Raw genomic sequence first — 26,665 nt, 5'->3', positions numbered from 1 at the left:
AAAAATCGGTCTCCGCAGCATCTTGAAGGTGGTCTGCGAGTTGCGGTTTCAAAGACCCAACCACGTCTGCTTAAGGAGCTGCGCGGTCAGCCCGGTGGAGTGCTACCGAAGGAGCCTGCGTTCGACTCTCGGATGGGTCGGAAATTTTCTCCGCTTTGGGACTGTGTGTTGTGTCATCCTTGCGTCAGCATCGTCATAATTGCCATTCCACTATTGTGGTGGCTGTATGGGAACGTCCCGAAAGCCAGTAATAAAAAAAATCCAGCGTGCAATTTTAGTATTGTTTATCTTACTTTTTTGATGATCAGTGTGAATATAATTGTTTTTAAATGATCTTTTAAATGTTGACTTTTGAGCTACTATAATTTGTGTATCGCGATGTTTCAGCTAATAAAACATTAGAAATGAATTAAAAGCAATCTAAATATAAATAGTTAAACTGTAACAAACAAATAAATTGTTTTTGAAAAAATGTTTCGTGAAATCCACATATTTTCTGGGATCCAATAACCGCACACGCAGCCGTGGTTGTTTGTAAACTAATTTTAATTGTTAACTTTTACCGCCTTTGAATAATAAAACGTTAATTTAAAAAAATAATTGTAACGTGCTCTGAATACATTGTCTAATTATATTCAGGATTACTATAGTTCTAACAGATAGCTCGAAGAAGCAGACAAAAGTAAACACATATTGTAGGCCGTTTCTCTGCGAAGTATGAGAAGTATGGAGGAAGGAAAGAAAATTGGTGGGGGAAGGCATAAGAATGTATGTTTCAAGCGTGTGGCACAACGGAAAAAGTTTGGGAACACCTGATCTAGAGGACTTACGTAGTAGCACATAGTCACTGAATTATACTAACTACTTATCAACCGTTGAAATGAATTCAGAAGATTCTTACCAACTATCAACGAACTTGGCGATAAAAAAGTCGAAAACAAATATTTTATGACCACACAGTAGTCTGCTTATGAATGATCCTTGTACATGTATTCAGCCTCTATACACACTTTACTTAGTACCTGAAAGTAATGCACTGTGCGCAGCACCCATGACGCTATTTCTTCTTCATCCTTAACAGGTTGTGAGAGTACTGTGATAATGCATTCTAGTAATCATTAAGCATAAAAGGTTCCTGGTAATATATAATACTTGACTACACTTAGCGAGGAAAAGTGAGTTTGCGTTCCATTGCAAGAATAGCCAATAGTGCTGCCCCTAAGATCGGGGATGATAACGGATGTCCCACGCCTTGTACTACTATATTTAATGCACTCACTTTATGGTCGTATCGTGATTAGTCATCACACTTCAGTGCCTTCGGAATAGTTGTTATCAGAGGTGCAGAACAAAACACATGTCCCATACTTAGCTTACCGTGTTGTGAGGATGTCAATACCGATTCTGTACAATATGCTTACACATACCACATGGCCATCCGAACCCATCTCATTTTTGGTGACCTATTTCAGTTTTCTTAATTTTTTGTTCTTTCTGAGATACTAGTGAATATGCAGCCGGCAGTAGAATCTCGTACACTCACCACCATTCATTAAGTGTATGAGTACATCTAATGGTGAGATGTTACATAGAAGTACATGGATGGGAAAATAATATGGGAATACCACGAGAAATAGATGCTTAGACATAAATACAGATGCTAGCCGAAGCCTGCCAGTTGCTCTTTTGTGTTTGACCACGAACGACACCCGTGCAATATCCTCAATTCGTTGCAAGCGTCAATCATGGTCAGAGCACTGTTCTGTGTAATGGTGACTGCGTTATGCTGGAAACAAATGAGTTCGAACGTGGTCAAATTTTTGGTGCTCCTATGTTGGGTGCATCCGTAACCAAGGTAGCTGAAGTGTTTGGTGTTTCAAGCGGCACCGTATCCGACGAAAGAACACAATCCAGAAAGTCACATCGCAGACGAAAGTGTGTGTCGAGTGATCGTGACGGGCGGTCATTCAAGAGAATTACGAAGGAAATTAAGGTGAAAATAACTGCAAAAGGCACTGCAGAAGTGATTGCCGCAATCGGTAACCAGTTAGCACGAAACAATAAGAAGAGATCTCCATAAGAAGGGAAATGCATGGCAGGCCAGAGTTCCAAAAGCACTCATCAGTGATGCATATGCCCATAACAAGGGAACGTGGCGCCAACGTCATAAAACTTGGACTATGGAGCAGTGGAAGAATGTAATTTGGTGGGATGAGTCGTGTCTCTTGCAGTTTCCTACTTTTACCACAGTCGCCATATTTCAATATTGTTGAACCTTTGTGGACTACTTCGGAGAGAAGAGTGAATTATCGCAATGCACCGCCATCATCGTTACCTGACCTTGCCTCTGTTTCGCAGGAAGTATGGTACAAGATGCCCTTCAAAGCCGTACAGAGCCTATATTTATCGATTTCGAGACGACTCTAAACTGTTTTGAATGTCACCGGCTGACCTACACCGTATTAGGCATGGTTGTGAGCTGTTTGCTGTTTCCATATTTTTGTCCAGCCTCGGCAGGTAGTGCATGTTCTGGTACGTAGTATGAAGTTTCTTTCCAGTGAAATCAACCAGGGAAAGTTTTATAGCATTCTACATCTACATCTACATTTATACTCCGCAAGCCACGCAACGGTGTGTGGCGGAGGGCACTTTACGTGCCACTGTCATTACCTCCCTTTCCTGTTCCAGTCGCGTATGGTTCGCGGGAAGAACGACTGTCTGAAAGCCTCTGTGCGCGCTCTAATCTCTCTAATTTTACATTCGTGATCTCCTCGGGAGGTGTAAGTAGGGGGAAGCAATATATTCGATACCTCATCAAGAAACGCACCCTCTCGAAACCTGGCGAGCAAGCTACACCGCGATGCAGAGCGCCTCTCTTGCAGAGTCTGCCACTTGAGTTTGCTAAACATCTCCGTAACGCTATCACGCTTACCAAATAACTCTGTGACGAAACGCGCCGCTCTTCTTTGGATCTTCTCTATCTCCTCCGTCAACCCGATCTGGTACGGATCCCACACTGATGAGCAATACTCAAGTATAGGTCGAACGAGTGTTTTGTAAGCCACCTCCTTTGTTGATGGACTACATTTTCGAAGGACTCTCACAATGAATCTCAACCTGGTACCCGCCTTACCAACAATTAATTTTATATGATCATTCCATTTCAAATCGTTCCGCACGCATACTCCCAGATATTTTACAGAAGTAACTGCTACCAGTGTTTGTTCCGCTATCATATAATCATACAATAAAGGATCCTTCTTTCTATGTATTCTCAATACATTACATTTGTCTATGTTAAGGGTCAGTTGCCACTCCCTGCACCAAGTGCCTATCCGCTGCAGATCTTCCTGCATTTCGCTACGATTTTCTAATGCTGCAACTTCTCTGTATACTACAGCATCATCCGCGAAAAGCCGCATGGAACTTCCGACACTATCTACTAGGTCATTTATATATATTGTGAAAAGCAATGGTCCCATAACACTCCCCTGTGGCACGCCAGAAGTTACTTTAACGTCTGTAGACGTCTCTCCGTTGATAACAACATGCTGTGTTCTGTTTGCTAAAAACTCCTCAATCCAGCCACACAGCTGGTCTGATATTCCGTAGGCTCTTACTTTATCAGGCGACAGTGCGGAACTGTATCGAACGCCTTCCGGAAGTCAAGAAAAATAGCATCTACCTGGGAGCCTGCATCTAATACTTTCTGGGTCTCATGAACAAATAGAGCGAGTTGGGTCTCTCACGATCGCTGTTTCCGGAATCCATGTTGATTCCTACATAGTAGATTCTGAGTTTCCAAAAACGACATGATACTCGAGCAAAAAACATGTTCTAAAATTCTACAACAGATCGACGTCAGAGATATAGGTCTATAGTTTTACGCATCTGCTCGACGACCCTTCTTGAAGACTGGGACTACCTGTGCTCTTTCCCAATCATTTGGAACCTTCCGTTCCTCTAGAGACTTGCGGTACACGGCTGTTAGAAGGGGGGCAAGTTCTTTCGCGTACTCTGTGTAGAATCGAATTGGTATCCCGGCAGGTCCAGTGGACTTTCCTCTGTTGAGTGATTCCAGTTGCTTTTCTATTCCTTGGACACTTATTTCGATGTCACCCATTTTTTCGTTTGTGCGATGATTTAGAGAAGGAACTGCAGTGCGGTCTTCCTCTGTGAAACAGCTTTGGAAAAAGGTGTTTAGTATTTCAGCTTTACGCTTGTCATCCTCTGTTTCAATGCCATCATCATCCCGGAGTGTCTGGACATGCTGTTTCGAGCCACTTACTGATTTAACGTAAGACCAGAACTTCCTAAGATTTTCTGTCAAGTCGGCACCTAGTATTTTACTTTCGAATTCACTAAACGCTTCACGCATAGCCCTCCTTACGCTAACTTTGACATCGTTTAGCTTCTGTTTGTCTGAGAGGTTTTGGCTGCGTTTAAATTTGGAGTGAAGCTCTCTTTGCTTTCGCAGTAATTTTCTAACTTTGTTGTTGTACCACGGTGGGTTTTTCCCGTCCCTCACAGTTTTACTCGGCACGTACCTGTCTAAAACGCATTTTACGATTGCCTTGAACTTTTTCCATAAACACTCAACATTGTCAGTGTCGGAACAGAAATTTTCGTTTTGATCTGTTAGGTAGCCTGAAATCTGCCTTCTATTACTCTTGCTAAACAGATAAACCCTCCTCCCTTTTTTTATATTCCTATTAACTTCCATATTCAGGGATGCTGCAACGGCCTTATGATCACTGATTCCCTGTTCTGCGCTTACAGAGTCGAAAAGTTCGGGTTTGTTTGTTATCAGTAGGTCCAAGATGTTATCTCCACGAGTCGGTTCTCTGTTTAATTGCTCGAGGTAATTTTCGGATAGTGCACTCTGTATAATGTCACTCGATGCTCTGTCCCTACCACCCGTCCTAAACATCTGAGTGTCCCAGTCTATATCCGGTAAATTGAAATCTCCACCTAAGACTATAACATGCTGAGAAAATTTATGTGAAATGTATTCCAAATTTTCTCTCAGCTGTTCTGCCACTAATGCTGCTGAGTCGGGGGGTCGGTAAAAGGAGCCAATTATTAACCTAGCTCGGTTGTTGAGTGTAACCTCCACCCATAATAATTCACAGGAACTATCCACTTCTACTTCACTACAGGATAAACTACTACTAACAGCGATGAACACTCCACCACCGGTTGCATGCAATCTATCCTTTCTAAACACCGTCTGTGCTTTTGTAAAAATTTCAGCAGAATTTCTCTCTGGCTTCAGCCAGCTTTCTGTTCCTATAACAATTTCAGCTTTGGTGCTTTCTATCAGTGCTTGAAGTTCCGGTACTTTACCAACGCAGCTTCGACAGTTTACAATTACAATACCGATTGCTGCTTGGTCCTCGCATGTCCTGACTTTGCCCCGCACCCGTTGAGGCTGTTGCCCTTTCTGTACTTGCCCGAGGCCATCTAACCTAAAAAACCGCCCAGCCCACGCCACACAACCCCTGCTACCCGTGTAGCCGCTTGTTGCGTGTAGTGGACTCCTGACCTATCCAGCGGAACCCGAAACCCCACCACCCTATGGCGCAAGTCAGTATTTCGATAGACTGTGTGGAATGTTGGCTGTCAGCTTCTTATCACCTGTATATTTAGTCACGTATGTATCTGCCATTCACGTACAGGCGTATAGTATTCTGATGATAGCTTCTAGGTGGTGGTGGTTAGTGTTTAACGTCCCGTCGACAACGAGGTCATTAGAGACGGAGCGCAAGCTCGGGTTAGGGAAGGATTGGGAAGGAAATCGGCCGTGCCCTTTCAAAGGATCCATCCCGGCATTTGCCTGAAACGATGTAGGGAAATCACGGAAAACCTAAATCAGGATGGCCGGAGACGGGATTGAACCGTCGTCCTCCCGAATGCGAGTCCAGTGTGCTAACCACTGCGCCACCTCGCTCGTTGATAGCTTCTAATTCAAGGCTCTCTACGTGTTGAATGTGTCTGTAGTGCTCTAATGTGATAATGGTGCTAGGGTCGTACCATGCAGTGCATTGTGGCAAATCAGAATTTCACAGAAAGTAGGTAATCACTGATGAATTTTTTTTTTTTTTTCTGGGCGCCAGGCTTGATCGTCATTAATATAACCAAACGTCACCTTTTCGTTCAAATAAGACTTCTAGCCAGGGATATGGGGAATAATACATCTGAATAACTAAGAGGTGAAGAGGGATAGTAATATCAAACACTTAGTAAAGCAAGGAGTATTACAAAATACATAAAAGGTGTTGAATGTCGCCGGTTGGGGTGGCCGAGCGGTTCTAGGCGCTACAGTCTGGAACCGCGCGACCGCTACAGTCGCAGATTCGAATCCTGCCACGGGCATGGATGTGTGTGATGTCCTTAAGTTAGTTAGGTTAGTTAGGTTTAAATAGTTCTAAGTTCTAGGGGACTGATGACCTCAGAAGTTAAGTCCCATAGTGCTCAGAGCCATCTGAACCATTTGTTGAATGTCAGGGCGCTTTGACATCGCTGATACGGCAGAATGAAGGCGTTTGTGGGACGCTATGGGCTCTGTGGCGAGTTAGCTTGGTAGTTTGATCCCAACTATATCTTGTATCGGCTGCCAACAGCGGATAATTTCCGAGTAGCGGGCGGCGACGTGCAGCGGCGCGGGTGATGGGCTGCTGTCTCACTTCTATCTGGGCGATCGATCGGCGCTTGGTGAATGGCCGACGGCTGTCGGCAGCTGAACGCTTTCGTCCGTGTGAGAGACTAAAGTAGATGAAGACCATTATCTGTCGGCAGCTGCTACTTGGCCGGGATTCCTTGCCACTCAGGTAGCCGGCTGGTAGGCTTACAATTAATTGACGCAGTTATTAACTCGTACTTTGATATCAAGATGGAACTTGAGTTGAGGGTCGGAATGTCGTCTCTGAAGTAAAGGAACTGGAATTAGCATATGGTGGAATGTAGTGGAGTTAAGAATGGAGCAGATTTGCAGAAGTGTCGCCAAAGGAATCGTAACTGAACTGGATGAGAGTGGTCATAAGAATGACTAGTTGGCAGCAGAGTCAGGACTCGATTTACCACTGAATAGAGACTGCAATAGCAGCATCAGATTCATAGTTGAGTTACTTGCATAAGAAACGAAAACGACGTGGAATTCTCGTGAAAATAGATAGAAATCTAGCTTAGACCGAAATCATCATGGAATTTGATCAGCATGAAGTGCAAGTGAACACCAGGTCTTGCCTGTGGCGTACTGACTGTGGTGTACTACGGGGGTGTGTCGTAACTGTGACAGGTTTCGAGATTGTCACGGTACGGAGTTATCTAACACTCCATTGCTCGACATTCTTGGTCCACATTGACTCCCTCTTGTGCTTCCACTGCGCCGAACTTTCATAATCTCAGCTTATTGGCTGGCGTCGTATCTGTGCCTGCTAGTAGATGGTGCCTCCTGTGCGATTGTCCCCTCTTCTTTATTCGTCACGATGTGCCAAACTCTGGCTGGGCTATCTCAAAAATCCTTCAAAGTCAGTTACTTGTGGCCAGCTGTTGTGGACTCGCCCAGCCATGTGTCTCGCAAATGTTCTCAAGGTCTTGCATTCCTTGCGGAGTTCCCCTTCGGCGCCAGGATGACGACTCACAGCGTATCTCTGTGGGGCTATCACACTTGCGTGGCCTAAATGGGGTGCAGGGTGGTTGCACACCTGCATGAGAATAGCGTGCTCGTTATGTTTTTCAGCGAGGCGTTAGCTTTGCGAAAGAATGTGTTTTTCTAGCACAGAAATTCTTTAACTGCCCAGAGGTTCAGTGATCACAAACGTGTACGCCTTAGCCTCATTCTTGAGCCGTAATAAGCTGTCGTAACCAGCCTTTCGCTGAGAAGTCTCTCCAGTGGGAAACAGTATGCTGAATGCAATTCCACCGTATCCATCAACTTATCTCTTTTGTATTTAAAGCTTGTGCACCTCACCCACATATACTGCAGTATTTTTAGACAAGGAAACTGAGTCACTGGCACACTCCAGTGACTTCTGCACTGAAATGTGTCGTGAAATACATCGCTATATAGGAAGCTGAGGATGTCCAGTGAATGAGTGAGTATTTGTAGGTGTACATTTCGTAATTACTCGACAGCATAAGCCTCCTAGCACTCACATAGTATTAACAGCAGAATTAAAGACAAACAAATCAATTTTTCTAAGTAAAGGATCCCTTACATAAGAAGGTACGCTTGAAAATTTGCTGTGTATTTTACATGACAAAAAGAAGTCTTTTAAAATATGAGAAAAGTGCATTCTACCATATAGTTGTTGACAGCGCTGTCGTATAGCGCCATTTGTTCTCCTTGACTTACCGGCGTAGCAAAAAAAAAAAGGGAAAAAAGCACTTTTCGGTTGGTACAGAGGAGCATGCGCTTTCGTTCTTGCATACACTGTTAATTAATGCAAGTTTCTGAGTAGATTTATCAGGAGCAGGCAGTACTACCAACAAGCCAAGGGTATAGGGTCTGGGATGTATGTTACCAGCAGTATCATGTTCAGTTAAACAGCAACTCTACAGAGTTAAGTCATGAAGAAGGGAGCAAAAGTGGTCGGAAATTAATCAGCTTTAAAGTAAAATACAGACGGAATTGATAGATTTCTTAATACTCTGCAACTTTGCCAACGGCCCAGATTAAAACCTATATGATGATAAAATGGAATAAATTCAGTTAGAAAAATGCAAGAGTCAGTGATAAATGGAAGTAAACTTGGAGTGAAAGAGGCTACACGCCGGAGGAATTACCAACGAAGATCACTATGGATCACGCTCACTTGGGTCGGTGGAAGTGACTACGAGCTAAGCGATAAAGTGGCCTGGAAAACTCACCTATATTTACTGCACGAGTTCGTCCCACTCTGTGCTCCTTCTGGTTGCACATCTATTTAATTTGAGGTAACTGATAGAGAAGTGAAGACGTTGGTTAGCCCCATAAAGAAGTAGACCAGTCTATTAAAAACAATTATATTTTTTCTCCAATTATGTTGGTATACTAAAGTTTCACATATAGCTCAAAGTAACTTCTGATCAACACCAGAATCTAAGGAGTCTTCACGGGAGCCATCAGTTAAGAGTAATCGTCTTCCCAACGTATCCTCTCAGAATTCGCAAAACCCATGGAGAATTAAACACACAGGTGAGAGTTAAATACTCACTTCTCACAGTAGCGAGAAAAGACGCAGGGGAGTGGCGAAGGTGCATTAATTATTGTCTAACCACATCTCAGCCTGGAAGAAATGTTACCATACAATTTAAACATTTGTTCATAATATCTAAAGTAACTTCCTACATGATTTGACATATTTTACTTACCAAACACAAGCGAACTTCTACCACAGCTTACTTCACCACTGAGATCCGACGGACGCTGGTTACATAAATCAGCTGTCGGCCGATCCCCGTCACGATCTGCTGTGAACAAGGGGCTGATACTATTTTAAGTTAACTTTCTAACGTCCGTGACGTCATATACACTAGTTTTTTAGATAACACAAACTGAACAATTTCACTTGCCCAGTATGTGACGAATGCTTATTCCTTCTCGAATCTATCATTGTAAAAATTTTATTACGTCCACTTACCTTCCAAATATTACAATTTTTTACGAACTGTGATGTATGCTGCCTGCTTCGGGGACATGGACGCGTCCATCTGTCTCAACCAAACTGTTTTCCCTTCACACAGACTATAGCTCCCTTGTTCGTCTCTGAATTTTACTATTCCGCTGCTTCGCTCCGTTTAAAAGTGAATGTGATCCAAACCATTGGCTGATTGTGATGCGGACTGCAGTTATCACCTCACAATTTTAGCTGCACATTGTCAGATACAAATTCCGTTTTTATTAATCTTAAGCTGTCACAAAAATTCCATTGTGGAATGTGAAATAGCGCTGCCACATTTCAGTCTGATAGCACGATAACCGCCCATATTTTTTAACAACGTTCAAGTGAGACCTTACTGCATCACCAGGAAGAGAAAGTACGCTCGGGAGTTTGTTGTAACGTTCTTCTGTTATCACTAGAGACCGGATTATATGCATCTTAAAAACTTTAAAAAATGCATGCAAAATGTTTAAGAAGTGCATGGAAAGTGTCAAAATATGCAAGATCAAATAATAATTAAAAAAATACAAGGTAGTTACTGCGTACATGATATCTCAGAGTAGAACCTATGCATATCAATTACTAGGAAGAGCACCGGCCACGCGAAGGTGCATTTAGAACGCTGATATAATGTTCTGAATACTTTCTGGTAGAGGTTAGGAAGGGGGCATTTCTGGGATAATTTTCTAAAAAGTGGCAAAATGGGGACGCATACCGTGTTTCAAGAATTGTTCCTTCTATAGTTGTCGGCAACAAGCGGATACGATGTGAAGGAGTCGCAGCGAAACAGTCAATATGTACAGGACCAGCTTCGAGATATATCGCACATAGAGGAGCACGCTCAAAAACTCCGTAATATTTTATTTAAAAAACAAGAAAAAATGATGAATTTTTTAACAGCATTAACTTTCAATTAATACTATTGGACCAAAGCATCATTTACAATTTATTTTACATTTTTCTACTATTGTAAACATAAACGACCAACTACTATTCCAAATGTTCGGTAGTAAGATTGTGTCTTCGATCTCTCAAAACATTTTTATAAGCAGAAAATTACCGTTCTACATCAACTGAGGTAACTGGGCAGTATTTGAATTTAGGTGTTGTGTTGGCACTTACTGTTTTTGGTAAAAGTTCACCGTTCCATTAATAAAACTATCAATTTGGCACCGGGGATTATTGTTTAAAATGTTTTCAAACTTTTGTTTAAGGTTTCTTGGGAATACCTCTGGCAATGAGGAGTTTACTAGAATAATTTTATTTATTAACTGAATAAATTCATTCAACGCCAAACCTTGAGTTTCAAGCTTTTCAATATTTGCAGGTATTTGGGGTAAAATGAGTGCTAATCACAGCGATGTCATTTTTAATGCGGGAATCATTGAAAGCTTCCTTGCACTGGCAAACTGCTACAGCCTCTGCACTATCGATGTCGTTTACTACCACTCCAATGGCCTCGAAATGTTCATTGTAAAACAACACAGCTTCGACCCACGTACCCCTACGACTTACCACACTTACCGGCAGTTTCGGGAGGTAAAGGCACATTTGGTAGTTTTTCTTTGTAGGTCTTGATGCGAGCAGGAGCCTTTAAAAACATAACCTCTGTGGATGAAATCAGTTTATTTACATTCAAAAACGTGGAACGTACTGCTTCAGCAAGGCGCTGTACTCCATGAGCAAAGCACGTCACATGAATAAAATAGGGATAAAATACTCGGAGATCTTTTGCTGCTTTGATCATACAGGAAGCAGCATCTGAAATAAACACAAACACCCTTTCATTTGCAAAAGATACTGGAAAATTAGATCGAACTAGAGACCGCCCGTCTAAATTTTTAAAATATTCTAAACATAGAGCGAAAATAGGCATCGTCACTAGTCTTTAGTTAAAATATGCAATAACCGGTGAAAAGGAGCCAAATAAGAAAATGCATATAATCTGGTCTCTAGTTATCACCGTGAAAGTATTAATTTGTATACTCGGAATGATATCCCACATTTAAATGTATAAAAAATAGACGAGCTGTCAAGGGATTCAGTATTATATCTCTCATAACATTGGGAAACACACAGGAAATCAACATCTAAGTCTGAATACATATTCAACTAAGCTCTACGTAACGTCCATTGCTCCACATGGTAGTGTGTCGTATATCTTCCATTTAAAAAAAGTCTGTCCTCGTGTACTGCAACAGTGTCATACAGGATTGCGGGCGGAGGTTGTTGGACTTAGCGTACAGTTACTGTCAACGTATCATTCACTATAAACCTGACATGGCAGATTGTGACTGTGGTGAGGATAAAGATTAAGATCTAGAGGATACTAGCATTCTTGTACAATTGGTTTGCATGCAGAGATACAGAACGCTTATCACAGCTATGGCTACTGTAATGATTTTATCATTATCTCACCGCTGTCTCTCAAAGTTCACCAACGTCTGTGTCGTGATTTTGGGAATGCTGTAGCTGGTTTGAATAAAACATTTAGAGTGAAGGCAACTGATCGAAATAATATTGCGAGATACTGGAAGTGGAGTGCGAAGATGCTGGAAGTGCATTTGTCAGCCACATTAAGTTGCAAACTGCACGCCATGTGTCATTGACAGCATTCGTAAATGGTTCCAAAATATGGAAGCCATTAATTTTTCTATCATGAAAATCTCTCATACTTTCCAGCAGGATGGCAGTGTTCGTACACTAAACTCATGATCTTCCGCCGAACGGATGCGTAGTCGTACAAAAATACATACGCAGATGATTATAGTTTCATGTATTGCGACTATAAAACAATTCATTTAGTAATTTTTCTTGGCGTGGTACTTAATATTTATGTCCTATATACTACACAAAATAGTACGTTAGTGGTGAGAAACTGAGTCAAGTTTTGAGTAAACTAGAAACTGTCAAAAACATTGTTATTAGGATTTCATCATGTGAGGTGTCGAGTAATGATACATTTGCAAAGAAATTGTAAACATACAGAATTAAATGAGCTTGTAAATTAGCCGATTAGCCGTATTTAGGGTATAACTTAACGTCTCCTGAAGTGCAAGAGTTCATAATATGAAAGAGAGGCAGTGAAATACGTAAAAACATGTTGAGAAAACTTGGATTTTCCCCAAGCAAAAATGATGAAACGAGTTGACTAAGCTGCTCCCATTTTCAAGGACTTACCGACGTCTTAAATCAGCTTGAGAAATCCCACACAAACATTAATGTGGTTCAACATAGTTTAAATTTGAATTTACTTGCGCCGCCTTTTTTAATTAGCAGAATCGATTTGTAACTGAAGTACTGAGTTTCTAACTGGAGATTTAACTCTTTCTGACAATTTGGATTCTTAACTAAGCATAAATCGACTGGTTCTGTAATCTTTAATTTTTTTCCTGTTATGTTTACAGAAAGTGATATTGGTGGGGGAGGAGGGAGACGAGGGTCGATTGGTGACTTGCTTTGCGGGGAGAGGGGGGGCGGGGAGAGTACAGCGAGTGTAGAAGTGACATAAACAGTGACGGCAGTTGGAACAATTGCCTCAGGACTAGTACTACTTTTGCGTGCATGAATGTCTGCTAGTTTTTCATACTCACTTAACTGTACTAATGTGCTCATAGTAATAATTTATAGATTCTCAATTTAAAATTAGTTGCAAGCAAGATGGAGATATATCTTTTATCCAGTCTGCTTAGATCTCAGTATATTATGGACACATTATCGACACCTTTCTAATAACAATTTTCCTTCAATTTCAGGCCGTGGACGAGTTCACTTGCCGAGACCATCCGGTGGTAAGTAACCGTGGTATCGCTTTTATGTTTTTTATGTGAAATTGGGTATGGTGTGCATGTAATTTGTGATGTTTGGTTTTTAACATCTCTGATCTTGTTTTATCTTAATGATGAATGATGATTCTACAATAAATAACTCAGTTCGTTCTTCGTGTAATGGCCGTGATCCCTAGCTGTAGCACTGGACTCGAATTCGGGAGGACGACGGTTCAATCCCGCGTCCGGCCATCCTGATTTAGGTTTTCAGAGATTTTCCTAAATCGTTTCAGGCAAATGCCGGGATGGTTCCTCTGAAAGGGCACGGCCGAATTCATTCCCCGTCCTCCCCTAATCCGATGAGACTGATGACCTCGCTGTTTGGTCTCTTCCCCCAAACAAACCAACCAACCAACCAACCAACCCTAGCTATAGTTATGACGACTTCTGCAGTGTGAACAGTACGACGACTCCTACTTCTTACTCACATAAGATGCGTGAGAGAGACTGTATGTATTGTTCTGAAAGCTAGTCATAGGTCAGTTGCGGTTTATTTAGTGCATTTAATGTTAAATTCACTTAGGTGCAGTCAGGCCAAAAGCATTACTAGCTTACACTCGAGCGGGTATAATTTATCCATTTCACTGGTTGTTGAGCTCAGTGGCTGTGAATTATATTATGTTAAGAAATGCAGCAATCAGCCAATTGTTATGTATTTTTACGTATGTCAGTTCGCGTTTCGGACTTTCATCTATCATTAGTTGGCGTAATACATATTTGTTTTTCAAAAATACTGCGCCGTTTTTTGAGCAGTATAGAAGTGGAAGAGTGTTTGTAAAACATCTGTAAAAACGGAAGTGGGAGGAAAAGCAAACAGAGTAGAAAGTAAGTAGACCTAATCAGCAATATATCGTAAAGTTACGACTCGCGAAGTGGAGTACCAGCACAAGATAGCAGCAGCATCTAATTTCTTGTCGATGTGTTAACGACTTACTGAAGATTCAGATACGTATTACGCCAACTGAACGTAGGTGAAAGACTGAAACGGGTGTTAGCGACAATAAAAATATATAAAAAGGTGGCTGCTATTTCAATGCGAATGGTGAAGTTTCAGCAATTCTTCAAAATGATTAAGTTATAAAATTAAAGACTGTTTATCACCTATCAAAGCATCTTGCAGGCTCTTATGGAAAATACGGAACTCCTAAACTGTGAAAAACCATGCTGCGTCTCATTACGTGATAAAACATATAACGAATCATATGTGAGGATCCTGTGAGGAACATTTCTCATAGAGAGTTACACAGAAGTTTAAGAATAAATAAAGATTTAAATCGCGAAATAAAATTGACAAACACTTCAAAGAGAAACAGTTTGACCGGGATACGTTAGCTGGAGGCAGCTGAAACTGCTGATATCAACAGGATAGTTTCTGTCCAGTGTGTTAACGTCAGTTGTCGTTGTCTCATCGGCTTTTCGTGATCTGTAAATCGAGTTTCGGGAAGTAAGGGCGTTGGTCATCGGTGGTAACGTTAAGTTCTGAGTACGTACACTGATCAAAGGTATCCGAATACCCCTAGGTAATGCTGCAGTTAAAGTGGAGCGGCGCTGCATGACCAGAACAGTGTAGTGCTGCGAGCAGAGCAGCGCTGGTGAAACAAACAAGTGTTGCGCAGTGCGGGTGCTTATAGTGGCCCTGCAAGCAGAGCGGCGCCGAGCGAATCAAACATGTTCGTTTCTGAGAAAGGCGACCAGAGAGGTAGTGGCACTGGCTGCGGCCGGGCAGCGCCGGCAGCATTCGGCTAACGCTGTGGGTAGCAGCGCCAGTGCTGTTGCTCGCGTTTGTGTTTCTTTTGTTGTACTGCTGAGAAAATGCTATCAGAGGAATTTTTGATAGCAGCTGGTTCTGTACTTGGCATCCTTCATTGTTGTTTGAACTACCCAAACAGTTATCATCACAACTGATTCATTTTAGACAAGTTGTAGGATAACGTGGCAGCAGAAAAAAATGTGTGTGAAATCTTATGGGACTTAACTGCTAAGGTCATCAGTCCCTAAGCTTATACACTACTTATCCTAAATTATCCTAAGGACACACACACACACACACACACACACACACACACACACACACACGCCCGAGGGAGGACTCGAACCTCTGCCGGGACCAGCCGCACAGTCCATGACTGCAACGCCCAAGACCACTCGGCTAATCCCGAGCGGCGTTGCAGCAGAATTACAGACTATAAGTACATTATGCGTTTAGGTAATCTTGTATCTCATTTCATTGTCTTAAAATGAGAGACGACAGTAAAACTGAAGTAGCATAGCTGAGTGCACATGAAAATCGTGTTTTATTTTGTGAGAAAGAGCTTTCAAAACTGTCTAATTTGGACTGCTTCAATTGGGGCTCTCTTTAAGTTTCGTCCTCTATGATGACAAATGTCTTGCGTAGAACGCTCGATGTCTGCTGTGTGTTGCTCACAGGCACTCAGAGGTCCTTGTAGTTCAGTGACAGTGTTGTGAAGGAGATATGCATTTCAAAATATTGTCAGCAAATTCAGGTGAAGTATCTCTTGGGTTCCAGAATATGCTCCACTTAACCGCACATTAGTCCAAAAGCACATTCTATTAATCGTCATGGTCTGGAAAAGTTTTTGTTGAAATATTCATTCCATGAATTAAAAACACATTGACCATAATATCTGATAAAATGCCTCAACGACGGGTATGCCTAATCTCCAATGAATATAAAGGGCGATACAGCAGATGTATTTGGTAGTAGAGAGAGTGTCGGTGTGTTAAGCTCCCCTTCTTGCATCAAGCGAAATGCACTAGAAGAATAAAATCTAGCACCTTCCCTTTCCTTCCCAAATTCCCCGACATCCATTACAATGAACTGTCCCTGAGGATCTGCAACTGCTTGTAGTACAATTGAATGAAAATCTTTACAAGTATAAAAGATTGTCCCAGAATTTTCTGGGCATTTTATACGAACGTGTTTCCTGTCGGCATCACCAGCTGCAGTTGGAAAGTTCTGTATGTTATATAACTCATGCATATTATCTAAAAAAAAAAAAAACACTCGCATGTGGCGTGGCTAGCCAACGGCCTTTCCGCAGTGGTAACACCGGTTCCCGTCAGATCGTCGAAGTTAAGCGCTGTCGGGCTTGGATGAGCATCCGGTCTGCCAAACGCTGTTGGCACGCGGGGTGCACTCAGCCCTTGTGAGGCAAACTGAGGAGCTACTTCATTGAGAAGTAGCGGAACCAGTCTCGAAAACAGACATCCAGCAGGGAGAACGGTGTGCTGACCACATGCCCCTCCATATCCGCATCCAGTGATGCCTGTGGGCTGAGGATGACACAGCGGCCGGTCGGTAGCGTTGGGCCTTCGTTGCCAGTTCGGAGTTCCGTGGAGTGGCTGGAAGCAATCCCACAACATTTTCGTAGTTGATTCCACAATACTTGCAGCTGTTGTGAATCTTATGGTGAATGTCAGAGCCATGTCTCGAAACCTTCATCCGGTTTCTAGGAACATGTAACAATTCTCGTTTTATCAGATATCGATGGCCCTTAAAAATGACGTTATTTCAGTGGAAAAATCTGTAGTAGCTTGAATATCGGTTAGATAAGGAAGTTTCGACTATTAATCATATGGAAAAATATTCTTCACTTTGTGTACTGTCTTTTTCAATACTCTTGTTTCAATATCTCAAAACGTTCATGAGTTTTGAGGAATGTTACAAGTACCTCATTCTGACTTGTAACTGGCTCTCGAATTCGGGACGAAGTGCTTTGCATACGATCAGTTTTCTCGCGATTGGCGAAAGTGATATTTTTCTAAATTTAAAGAACAATTCTGTATGTTAGCTACATTTCATTGGCAGAAGCATATGACCTGACATACACCAAACACAAATTCATAGCGACCCCTATTTTTCAATGCATACTCCACGAAATTCTTGCTGCAGGTTACTTAATTTTTAAGTACCGGAATAACTATTAACGAAATGATAGGCAGTTCGTCATGAAGCAGACGAATAAAGCTATGAGATACTCGAGAATCTAGTTTTTTATGTAGCAGTTTCTTTAAAATCGTTTGAGAAAGATTACAGATCGGTGGGCTGCGTGGCTGCAGTCCAGGCAGTCAAGCTAGCCTGCGAACTACTGCGCCGCTCTGCCCTCACTATACGCAGGCATGAAGAAGCGCTGCAGCAGCTGCCCGACACACACCTATGTTCTGCGCTGTTGCACCGCTCCACTGCAATCCGGGACGAATGCGAAATTGAATACTAAATGTCATGAGATGAAGGCCCGCCAGTATAGACGGAGGTAAGCCGGCCGCAGTGACCTAGCGGTTCTAGGCGCTTCAGTCTGGAACCGCGTGACCGCTACGTTCGCAGGTTCGAGTCCTGCCTCGGGCATGGATGTGTGTGATGTCCTTAGGTTAGTTAGATTTAAGTAGTTCTAAGTTCTAGGGGACTGATGACATCAGATGTTAAGTCCCATAGTGCTGAGAGCTATTTGAACCATAGACGGAGGTGGGGAGTATTGAGTTGTCAGTGCAGAAGCAGTAACAGCAGAATGGATCTGTCAGGAGAATTCAGTTGCTTCCAACATAAAATACTCATTAGAGCTCACCTGAGTAATAAATCAGAGACATTTAAACCACTCTAAATGTAATGGGTTGTTGCCATGGGAAAGTGTGGGCGAGAGGTCTCCTGCTTGAGGTGGGTGGAGGTGCTGACGACGTAGGGAACCAATTTGTTGTCAATACTCTTTGTTTACGATCATACATGATCATAGATCTGTGCATCTGCAGCAGGCAGGCAGTATACGGTGGGCGGCGACGAACCAGACGGCAGCCAGGGCTAGGCAGGGGAGCCTAGCAGGACCACCCGGAGGATGAGCAAGTAACTGCCGTCTGGTAAGCGGCGGCCGTTGCTGTGCTGTCCGGAACTGACGGCTAGGCCTCAATCGTGGAGGCCCTGGGCAGATGCAGTCAGATAGCGGACGCTGCTTCAGGACACTGAGACGGGGAACGTAGCAGCGTCATAAATACGGTGAAAACTGGCGCGGGCTGTACGTCACAGTAGGGCCCTGCGGTGTCGATGACGACAGGCTAGAACTTGCGTGTTTGTATACTACGGCCCAGCTCTGAGTTTTCGGAAGAACCGTGTTTCCGTGTAGCTGGGTACCTTCTGCAGCGGAGGCCCATCATCGGGGCCCGGCTATTGTAAGTGTGGCACTCAGTCAAACTGCCAAAGCTTCCTGAAGGCCGATCGATACCCCGACGATGAGAAGTTAATATTACATTACGTACACTGTACATCCCTTCTCACGCTCAATGACGTAGCTTCTAGGTTCACCTTTTTCACAACATCACTCACTGCGGTTGAGTCACTTCTTCACTGGTACTGACACGACTTATATGGACCCGCAGATTGAAGGAAGATAAGGGTGTGATTTGGGCGACTCTACAGATGAGGTGGCGGTACCCAGTTCTTATTGTTGTCAGAATTACGTAGGCAGCTATGTGCTCAGAATTACGTAGGCAGATGATGTGCTAGTTCGTTGGCTGTTTTGAGTCTGTTATTTCTTCACGTGGTCGAGAACGTGTTCCGTCGTCACAACCCTTTTTGTGCTGCTCTCATCTGGTTCTACGAAGCAAGAAGTGGCGGGTCTAGCATGCCATTTAAGCAGGTCAGGTCTTCTTCCTTGGCCAAGGTTTCGAAGGCAGGTAGATGAACGAGTAACTGTTGTTTAAGGGTGATGATTCCAGAGATGTCGCATTGTAAGCAGTCCCTATCCCACCAGTTCTATTCGCTGTGAGCCGCCGAAATTAGTTTGTTTGTTGCAGGTACGAATGATAAGTACCGGTTTTCATGCTGAGAATAGCCAGGCTGACCCTATCTTTTGAAAGAATTCGGTTTAGATTGTAATAACGTCCATGGGGCACTCGGTCGCTGGCTTCTCGAAGCGAAACCGTGTGTACTCGCACGACTCAGGGCATGTGTGTATTCTATTTGTGGGCAAACAATGACATGCCCGCACTGCAGTAATTTTGCGATGGAGGGCGGTACTTACTTAAATCGCTCATCACCTTTTAGTACGCTGCAGAAGTTTTGCTTGGAAGCCCTTACACATCCTCCACTCAGTACCGATCTCTCACTTGCGATTTCCATATTTTTGTAGCCCTGAAGAAAGACATTTGCGGCTGTTAATTTGCTTCGGACGAAGAGCTGCAAACCTGGATACAATAGTGGTTCCGTAGGCAGCCACAGATATTTTTTCCATGAAGGCACTGACAACTTTGTCTCACCGTGGGATAAGTGTGCCAAGAGTTACGGCGATTACTTTTGAAATAATAAACAGACAACTTACTTCATACATCTGTCTTGATTTCACCCAGTATATGGTAGGCCTACTTATCGTCCATTATTTAACCACTGACTCTCCTCATCTCAAACCACTTGTCTTTGCGACTGAATTGTTTCACAACATTTGCGATGGATGATATAGCATTCATTATTTTGTGTGTCCCTTAATGTAATGACAAGTTGCTCTCTAACATTTTACATTTTATTATGCGTAGTTTAGTCTACTTTGTACCTCTAAGTAATGCATTCGTGATTTACTTTTAATCAGTTCTATGGGCGATGTTTGGGGTTTAAGATAATGCGTTATACATTTTAGTGTTTCTTAAAGCAATGACGAGTTGCTATTGGTCATTTGCCATTTTAGTTTATGTAACCTACTCCAAACTCCACATCCCTGAAGAAATTTATTAGTTATTTCGAGTGTACTTTCAATTTGTATAATTTACACTACATTAACTGTGTCTTACAACATTTCTTATTTTGTTTTATGCAGAACCATATTTTATAATAGCCTTTTTAGTTACTCTTTCCAGAGTTACTCAGTAACGTGCTCTGAAGCGTTTGAAACAATCCGATTAACCTCCTTCCGTCACTAAGATCAAAAGGAAAAAGCATAATATGTCTAGATGTTATTTATTACTTTGAGACAAAATGTATCGACCCGCTTTGTGTTAGGCGTTATTACTACATTTGATTATCAAGAAGATAGCGTAGCATAATAACGCGCCACTTCTGTGATTCGGCGAATAGAGCCTGCCCCAGATCGAATCCGTCTCACAGATTAACGATGAGCGCTGTAGAGTGGGCCTAGCTGGACATGGTCTTTAGGGGGGTTTTAAGGTATCACATCTCGGTAATTTCGAAAATTCGCCGGCGGGCATGGAACGCGATGAAGGCTGCTAGCTTGCACGGCTACATCTTCGGGCACTACAATCGTCTGCGCAGCGTTATCTTTACAAAGTCACAGGGCTACTCCACCTTGCTGGCGAATTAGTGCTTGCTGCCGGACTAGAAAACTATCCACGCCCTGGCCCTGCCTTCAGTTGATTGTTCGCTGTATTCCGTATCGCTCTTAAAAGTGATTTGTTGATTTAATCTGATTATCCCGGATTTGAATGCCCGCCACGTTTTGTACTGCGCGCCACAGGCTAGCCAGCCAATCAGAAGCCGCCAAGCGCTTTCTGAAAGGAATAAGACGTACCGGAAGTGAATTTTCCAGCAACACGGGTTAAGTAAATATACTGGACGGTCTCCAACAATACAACCGACAACAATGACTATTTAAATAAAGTCGTGGAGTGCGGACGCTTAGCTCTGGGTGTCTCGCTGGGCGTTGGCTTGCTACGTTTACTTCTATTAACGTGCCACAGCAATGCCTCGGCGACGTGCTTGGTGACGTCGCTTGCGGCACAGCGTTCCTGCGTATTGCAGTTTGAATGGAATTTTGATTGATTGTGGTGGTTATTGGTAGAGGTGGTTATTGGTCGCGCCAGACCGCTCGTGAAATTTTTTTTTAATAAATTAAAAGTACTATTTGTCGTTTTTATTTTCAGGGTAAAATCTTTTAACCTCAATCAAATAAATTTTTTTTTATTATTCTACAACTACACATTGATCTTGCCGAAAGCCGAGAAGCGATTCTTCTTGGTGTTGTAGGTCTCTGGGGCACTCTGGGATGCTCTCTGGGGCACTCTGGGATGCTCTCTGTATATTGTTGCAGTCTATTTTACTTTATTTAAATAGTCATTGTCGGTTGTATTGTTGGAGACCGTCCAGTATATTTACTTAACCCGTGTTGCTGGAAAATTCACTTCCGGTACGTGTTATTCCTTTCAGAAAGACTAAAAACACTATTCATTTGAAAGCAGTAGGCTGGGCCGCTACTGGGCCTCGCTGGGCGGGTGACCTTGAAGCGGACTTCGCCGCTACGCTGAGCGCTTGGCGGCTTCTGATTGGCTGGCTAGCCTGTGGCGCGTAGTACGAAACGTGGCGGGCATTCAAATCCGGGCAACACGGGCCCTAGTATTACAAGGCCCGTGTTGCTGGAAAATTAACTTCCGGTTGCGCAATGGCGCGCGATAACTTGGCGCGCCTTATCTTGGGCAATATCTTCACCTTATCATTGATAAACACTTGGAACATAGCATCAGCTGATTGTTCCTATTCTACAAGTACACGTTAGTACCGCCTCTGACCAGGTATCCAACCATTTTCAGTTTTCATTGGTCGTGAACCATAAGTGCAGTGGCCATACGACCCCTTCTGCATAGTATAGTTCGATCAGTCCGTAATCAGAGTGCGCATGAATATAGCGTTTTGGCGCCCGTTCTCAAAGGGAAGAGTACCAGACGCTTCGAGAAGCCACTCCTGAGAAACCTGAAGAGTCAGTGAAACGCCTCACCTAAAAATTTGGTGGGAAGGACCGTTTCTCCATGTGCGGACTCGCTACAAGTCACGCAGGCCACACAGGAATGTGCCGTTGTTCGTTCCTCCGTTTCTCATGCAAGGCAATGAACAGGCACAGAGTAGAAATTGCTCATCAGAAAGACCACTTAAAAAATAAAAATAAAACTCAGCTTATGCAGATTGTTCATCTGGGCATCGGCATTATCCCATAGAATTAAGAGACAAAAGTAATACGATTCCTAGTTAAGTTAATGTGTCCTATAATCAATGAAAAGGTACAAAAAACAATTTACATTCACTGCCATCTTCCCTAGAGAAATTTTCCACAGGCCAAGAGACTTACAAACATCAGTACATAAGTAATGGCACTGGAGGGGACACTAGCTTCACTCCAAGCACACTGAATATCCAACGTGATACAAAATATACCTTAACAAGAATTTATAAAAGAATCGTTGTGAGCATAAATTCGTTACCGTTATCATACAGCTGGTCCGGAATCCAAATGCCATAAACTCATTTGCTTTAATTGGAAATATACTGATCATTAAGTAGCTTGTAATACCACTCAAATGGATGGCTAATAAGGATGAGACGATTGTGTTGTTGAAGCCAAAGACACGACTTTCAAGCAATCAGCTATGGGAATATTAGAAAAAATTTCAGAACTTTTTTTTCACAAGTACTATCACATTAGTTAAAGCGTACATCAAAAACAGGGGTTTTTTCATTAATGCCACCACGATAAATCATTAATAAAGGCAATGTTGAAAGACACATTACCAACAAAGGGCGTACACAGTAGGACAAAAAAATGGCTCTGAGCACTATGGGACTCAACTTCTGAGGTCATTAGTCTCCTAGAACTTAGAACTAGTTAAACCTAACTAACCTAAGGACATCACACACATCCACGCCCGAGGCAGGATTCGAACCTGCGACCGTAGCGATCTCGCCGTTCCAGACTGCAGCGCCTAGAACCTCACGGCCACATCGACCGGCGCAGTAGGACAGAAGTGATCCAAGCAAGTGTAAATTGATGTAACACCTATATAACTCACACTACAAGGATTCAGGATTCCCATCACCGGTGGTGTTATTAACATGTATCGAAACAAATGTGTATAAATCATAGTGTAAAGATTGTGAAACAGTGATGAAATCAGCACATACAATTTATCATAAACAAAACAGAAGTTTGCAGCACCAAAGGATGAATAACATTCTGTACTGTGTCAAACCATGCAGACTTGTGTAAGAGGAACTGAGAGTTTATATACTGTAAAAGTAAGATTAAAATGAATATATGCAGATTAACACAACCGTGATACTATACAACTCTATGCCAGGTCATATAATAAAACAGCTATTACCAAGAACCAAATTAATCAAGGGAGAACAACTGACACAAAACGGTTCACACATGTTCACATTAAACTAATTTCTAAGTTATTAGGGAAAAAAGACAGGTAAAGAGAAAGACACACATATAAAGAGATGGGGGGGGGAGGAGAGGGAGAGAGGGAGAGAGAGAGAGAGAGAGAGAGAGAGAGAGAGAGAGAGAGAGAGAGAGACAGAACACAACTCAAAACAAGTCGTTTAAGACAATCGTATCATAATATATACAGTAACAATAGTAAACAGACACATAAAATAAGCTCTGTAAATCACAAGTGCGTCATCGGCATTTCAATAATGTATCCTCTAAGCGAGAGAAACTCGTTTGTCTCAACAATCGAATTCATACGACAGATACACCACAGGCCTTAGCTGCTACATGTTGCCTCGTAACTGTAGCAATACACTACCACACGAGATTAGCCACATTTGAGGTTGGCTACTCTCATGACGGTGGCACTGTTCCAAGCATGGCATGTTTTGGTTGATTGGTAGTCCTGGAGCTGGCAGTCATTCGTATGGCATCCCTTTGACAACATATTGTTCAAAATCTAAGTGCTCATCAAGTATTAAGGGACCAAAAAGTATCTTTATTAGAGTCTCTCACATTCTTCCATGTGGCTACAACTAATCTTGCTGCCACGAAAGTTCAGTAACTGTCCATAAAAACAGCCATTGCAAATTTCATCCATCCATGGTCGTACAAGAATAGTGCGAGTGCAACCTTGCTTCCAAAGACTATGCTGTGGAAAACAACCCATTTTCATATATTAGAGAGCAAATTAGATTGATGGAAAGCGCCATCTATTCCCAAAAACCTAAATGAGTCTATTCCCAGAAACCTAATTGAGCTTGTGGCTGAGTCTCTTTTTGTGGACCACATTCCTTGACATTGACAGCTGATTCTAATTTTAATGGTGCAAATCGCACAAAAAAATGGTTCAAATGGCTCTGAGCACAATGGGACTTAACATCTGAGGTCATCAGTCCCCTAGACTTAGACCTACTTAAACCTAACTAACCTAAGGACATCACACAGCCCGCATCTCGTGGTCGTGCGGTAGCGTTCTCGCTTCCCACGCCCGGGTTCCCCGGTTCGATTCCCGGCGGGGTCAGGGATTTTCTCTGCCTCGTGATGGCTGGGTGTTGTGTGCTGTCCTTAGGTTAGTTAGGTTTAAGTAGTTCTAAGTTCTAGGGGACTGATGATATAGATGTTAAGTCCCATAGTGCTCAGAGCCATTTTTTTTGACATCACACACAGCCATGCCCGAGGCAGGATTCGAACCTGCGACCGTAGCAGCAGCGCGGTTCCGGACTGAAGCGCCTAGAAACGCTCTACTACAGCGGCTGGCGCAAATCGCACATCACGTCATGCTTAAGCTAGCAATGATCAGAGTGAGTAATTGTTAAGTGTGTGCTACAGTATTGTTCAAGAGTTGTAAAATTCAATAGTATGCTTCCCACTGGCCAAAGAAAGGGAAATATGACTGTCGCCACTAAACGTCCGTGTGTTGCAGCAGTAATGACTCGTTAAACTCTAGAGGTTCAGTCAAATACAAGTTACATAATCCTCTCCTCTCTTAACTGAGACCAGGTGGATTACAAGCAACATCGTTAGCTATAGCTACGGCTGTCACACCTTCGGTTTCAGTCAAGTGGCATGGCTCTATTAGACCGCTCCCAGCCTGTTTACAACCAACATCCATTGAGTGGTGGATCTCGTTTTTGTTGCAAGACGACAAAGGGGGTAGGCAGCTGGTTCCTTTGAAGACTGCTCGCCTAACTGGTCCGGGGGGCGAGTGTGGGGTTGGGCGGCGGGGGGGCGGTAACGATGCGGCGGCATTGATGCAGCAGCTTACCTCATTCGCTCCGGGCTGCCGGTGTGTACGGTGGCTAATTGTGAGCCAGGCTGTCGGCAGTGTGTTCACCTGAGCACATGCTTGGAAGGCCGGTGTAGGGGGACAGCTGATGCACACCACCAAGTCGTCACCTGCTCGGCAAGATCGGACAGAATTCGCAGACTTCGCGTTCGGTACGTCAGTAGATGCTACCCCGTCACCTGCCGTGACTGGGATTCGGCTCACGTGACGTCAGTCGTAAATCTCCCATGCCGCGCCGACACAGTATGAAATATGGTTACAAAACGCAATAGTATTTGTTTCTCCATCTGCTTACATTATCAACAGTGCCTCCAAACATCTCTCACAAATTATAATAATTCAGAGAGTGAAAAATAAGAACCTAGGATCCCAGTATTCACAAAACAAAGTAACTTCTCATCATACAATAAGAGGTGAAAGACATATTAAAATTTACTAGATTGGTAAGGTATGCTTTACCTTATATGTTTCCCTTTGCATTTACGACACCAAATATATTAGTGAGAAACATATGATCTCTGTATCTCAAACTACAAAACATGTTGACTAAAAGTAAAGTCTAGCGAGACAAAAACAGAACACATTAGATAACGCTATTTATTATTTCTGATAATAATCAACTTAATACAAGGGTTTAGTCGAGATGTTGTGGGGGAGGGGTTTAAATCAAACTACTGCCCTTGTGTCATGCTATTAATGGGCAAAAACTATTGTGTACCACCTCTCGATACCATGAGGCATGGTATGCTACCCATAACCTACTAGTCCCAGTATATTATGGTTAAGTAATTCATATATTTGTGGCCGGCCGCGGTGGTCTAGCGGTTCTAGGCGCTCAGTCCGGAACCGCGCGACTGCTACGGTCGCAGGTTCGAATCCTGCCTCGGGCATGGATGTGTGTGATGTCTTTAGGTTAGTTAGGTTTAAGTAATTCTAAGTTCTAGGGGACTGATGACCACAGATGTTAAGTCCCATAGTGCTCAGGGCCAGCCATATATTTGTACAAAGAGTGAAGTCCATCTACAAACTCTTCAACACTGTGCACCCAAACAACAAACTGTTGCAACTTGAATACCATCCGTCTGCTATGGCTGCGGTATATCACTATTGTAAACGTTTGTTGGCATCAATCATCGATACAGACGTAAAGGTCAATTGACTTGCTTACAGTATTTCTCTCTTCCACAA

At 42.9% G+C, this 26,665-nt stretch overlaps 1 protein-coding gene across 1 annotated transcript in view; it reads left to right on the top strand.

The window, feature by feature from the left end:
- Nucleotides 1-26,665, top strand: part of LOC126184786 (protein PFC0760c-like) — a 298,617-nt gene that overhangs the window by 69,879 nt on the left and 202,073 nt on the right. The window contains exon 4 of the mRNA XM_049927357.1: nucleotides 13,400-13,435. Within this exon, the coding sequence (XP_049783314.1) occupies nucleotides 13,400-13,435 (36 nt within the window). The remainder of the gene's footprint in view (nucleotides 1-13,399; nucleotides 13,436-26,665) is intronic.

The sequence above is a fragment of the Schistocerca cancellata genome, chromosome 4, assembly GCF_023864275.1.
Source record: "Schistocerca cancellata isolate TAMUIC-IGC-003103 chromosome 4, iqSchCanc2.1, whole genome shotgun sequence".
Taxonomy (NCBI): domain Eukaryota; kingdom Metazoa; phylum Arthropoda; class Insecta; order Orthoptera; family Acrididae; genus Schistocerca; species Schistocerca cancellata.
Note: the sequence above shows the minus strand (reverse complement) of the source record. Positions and strands in the feature narration are given on the sequence as shown.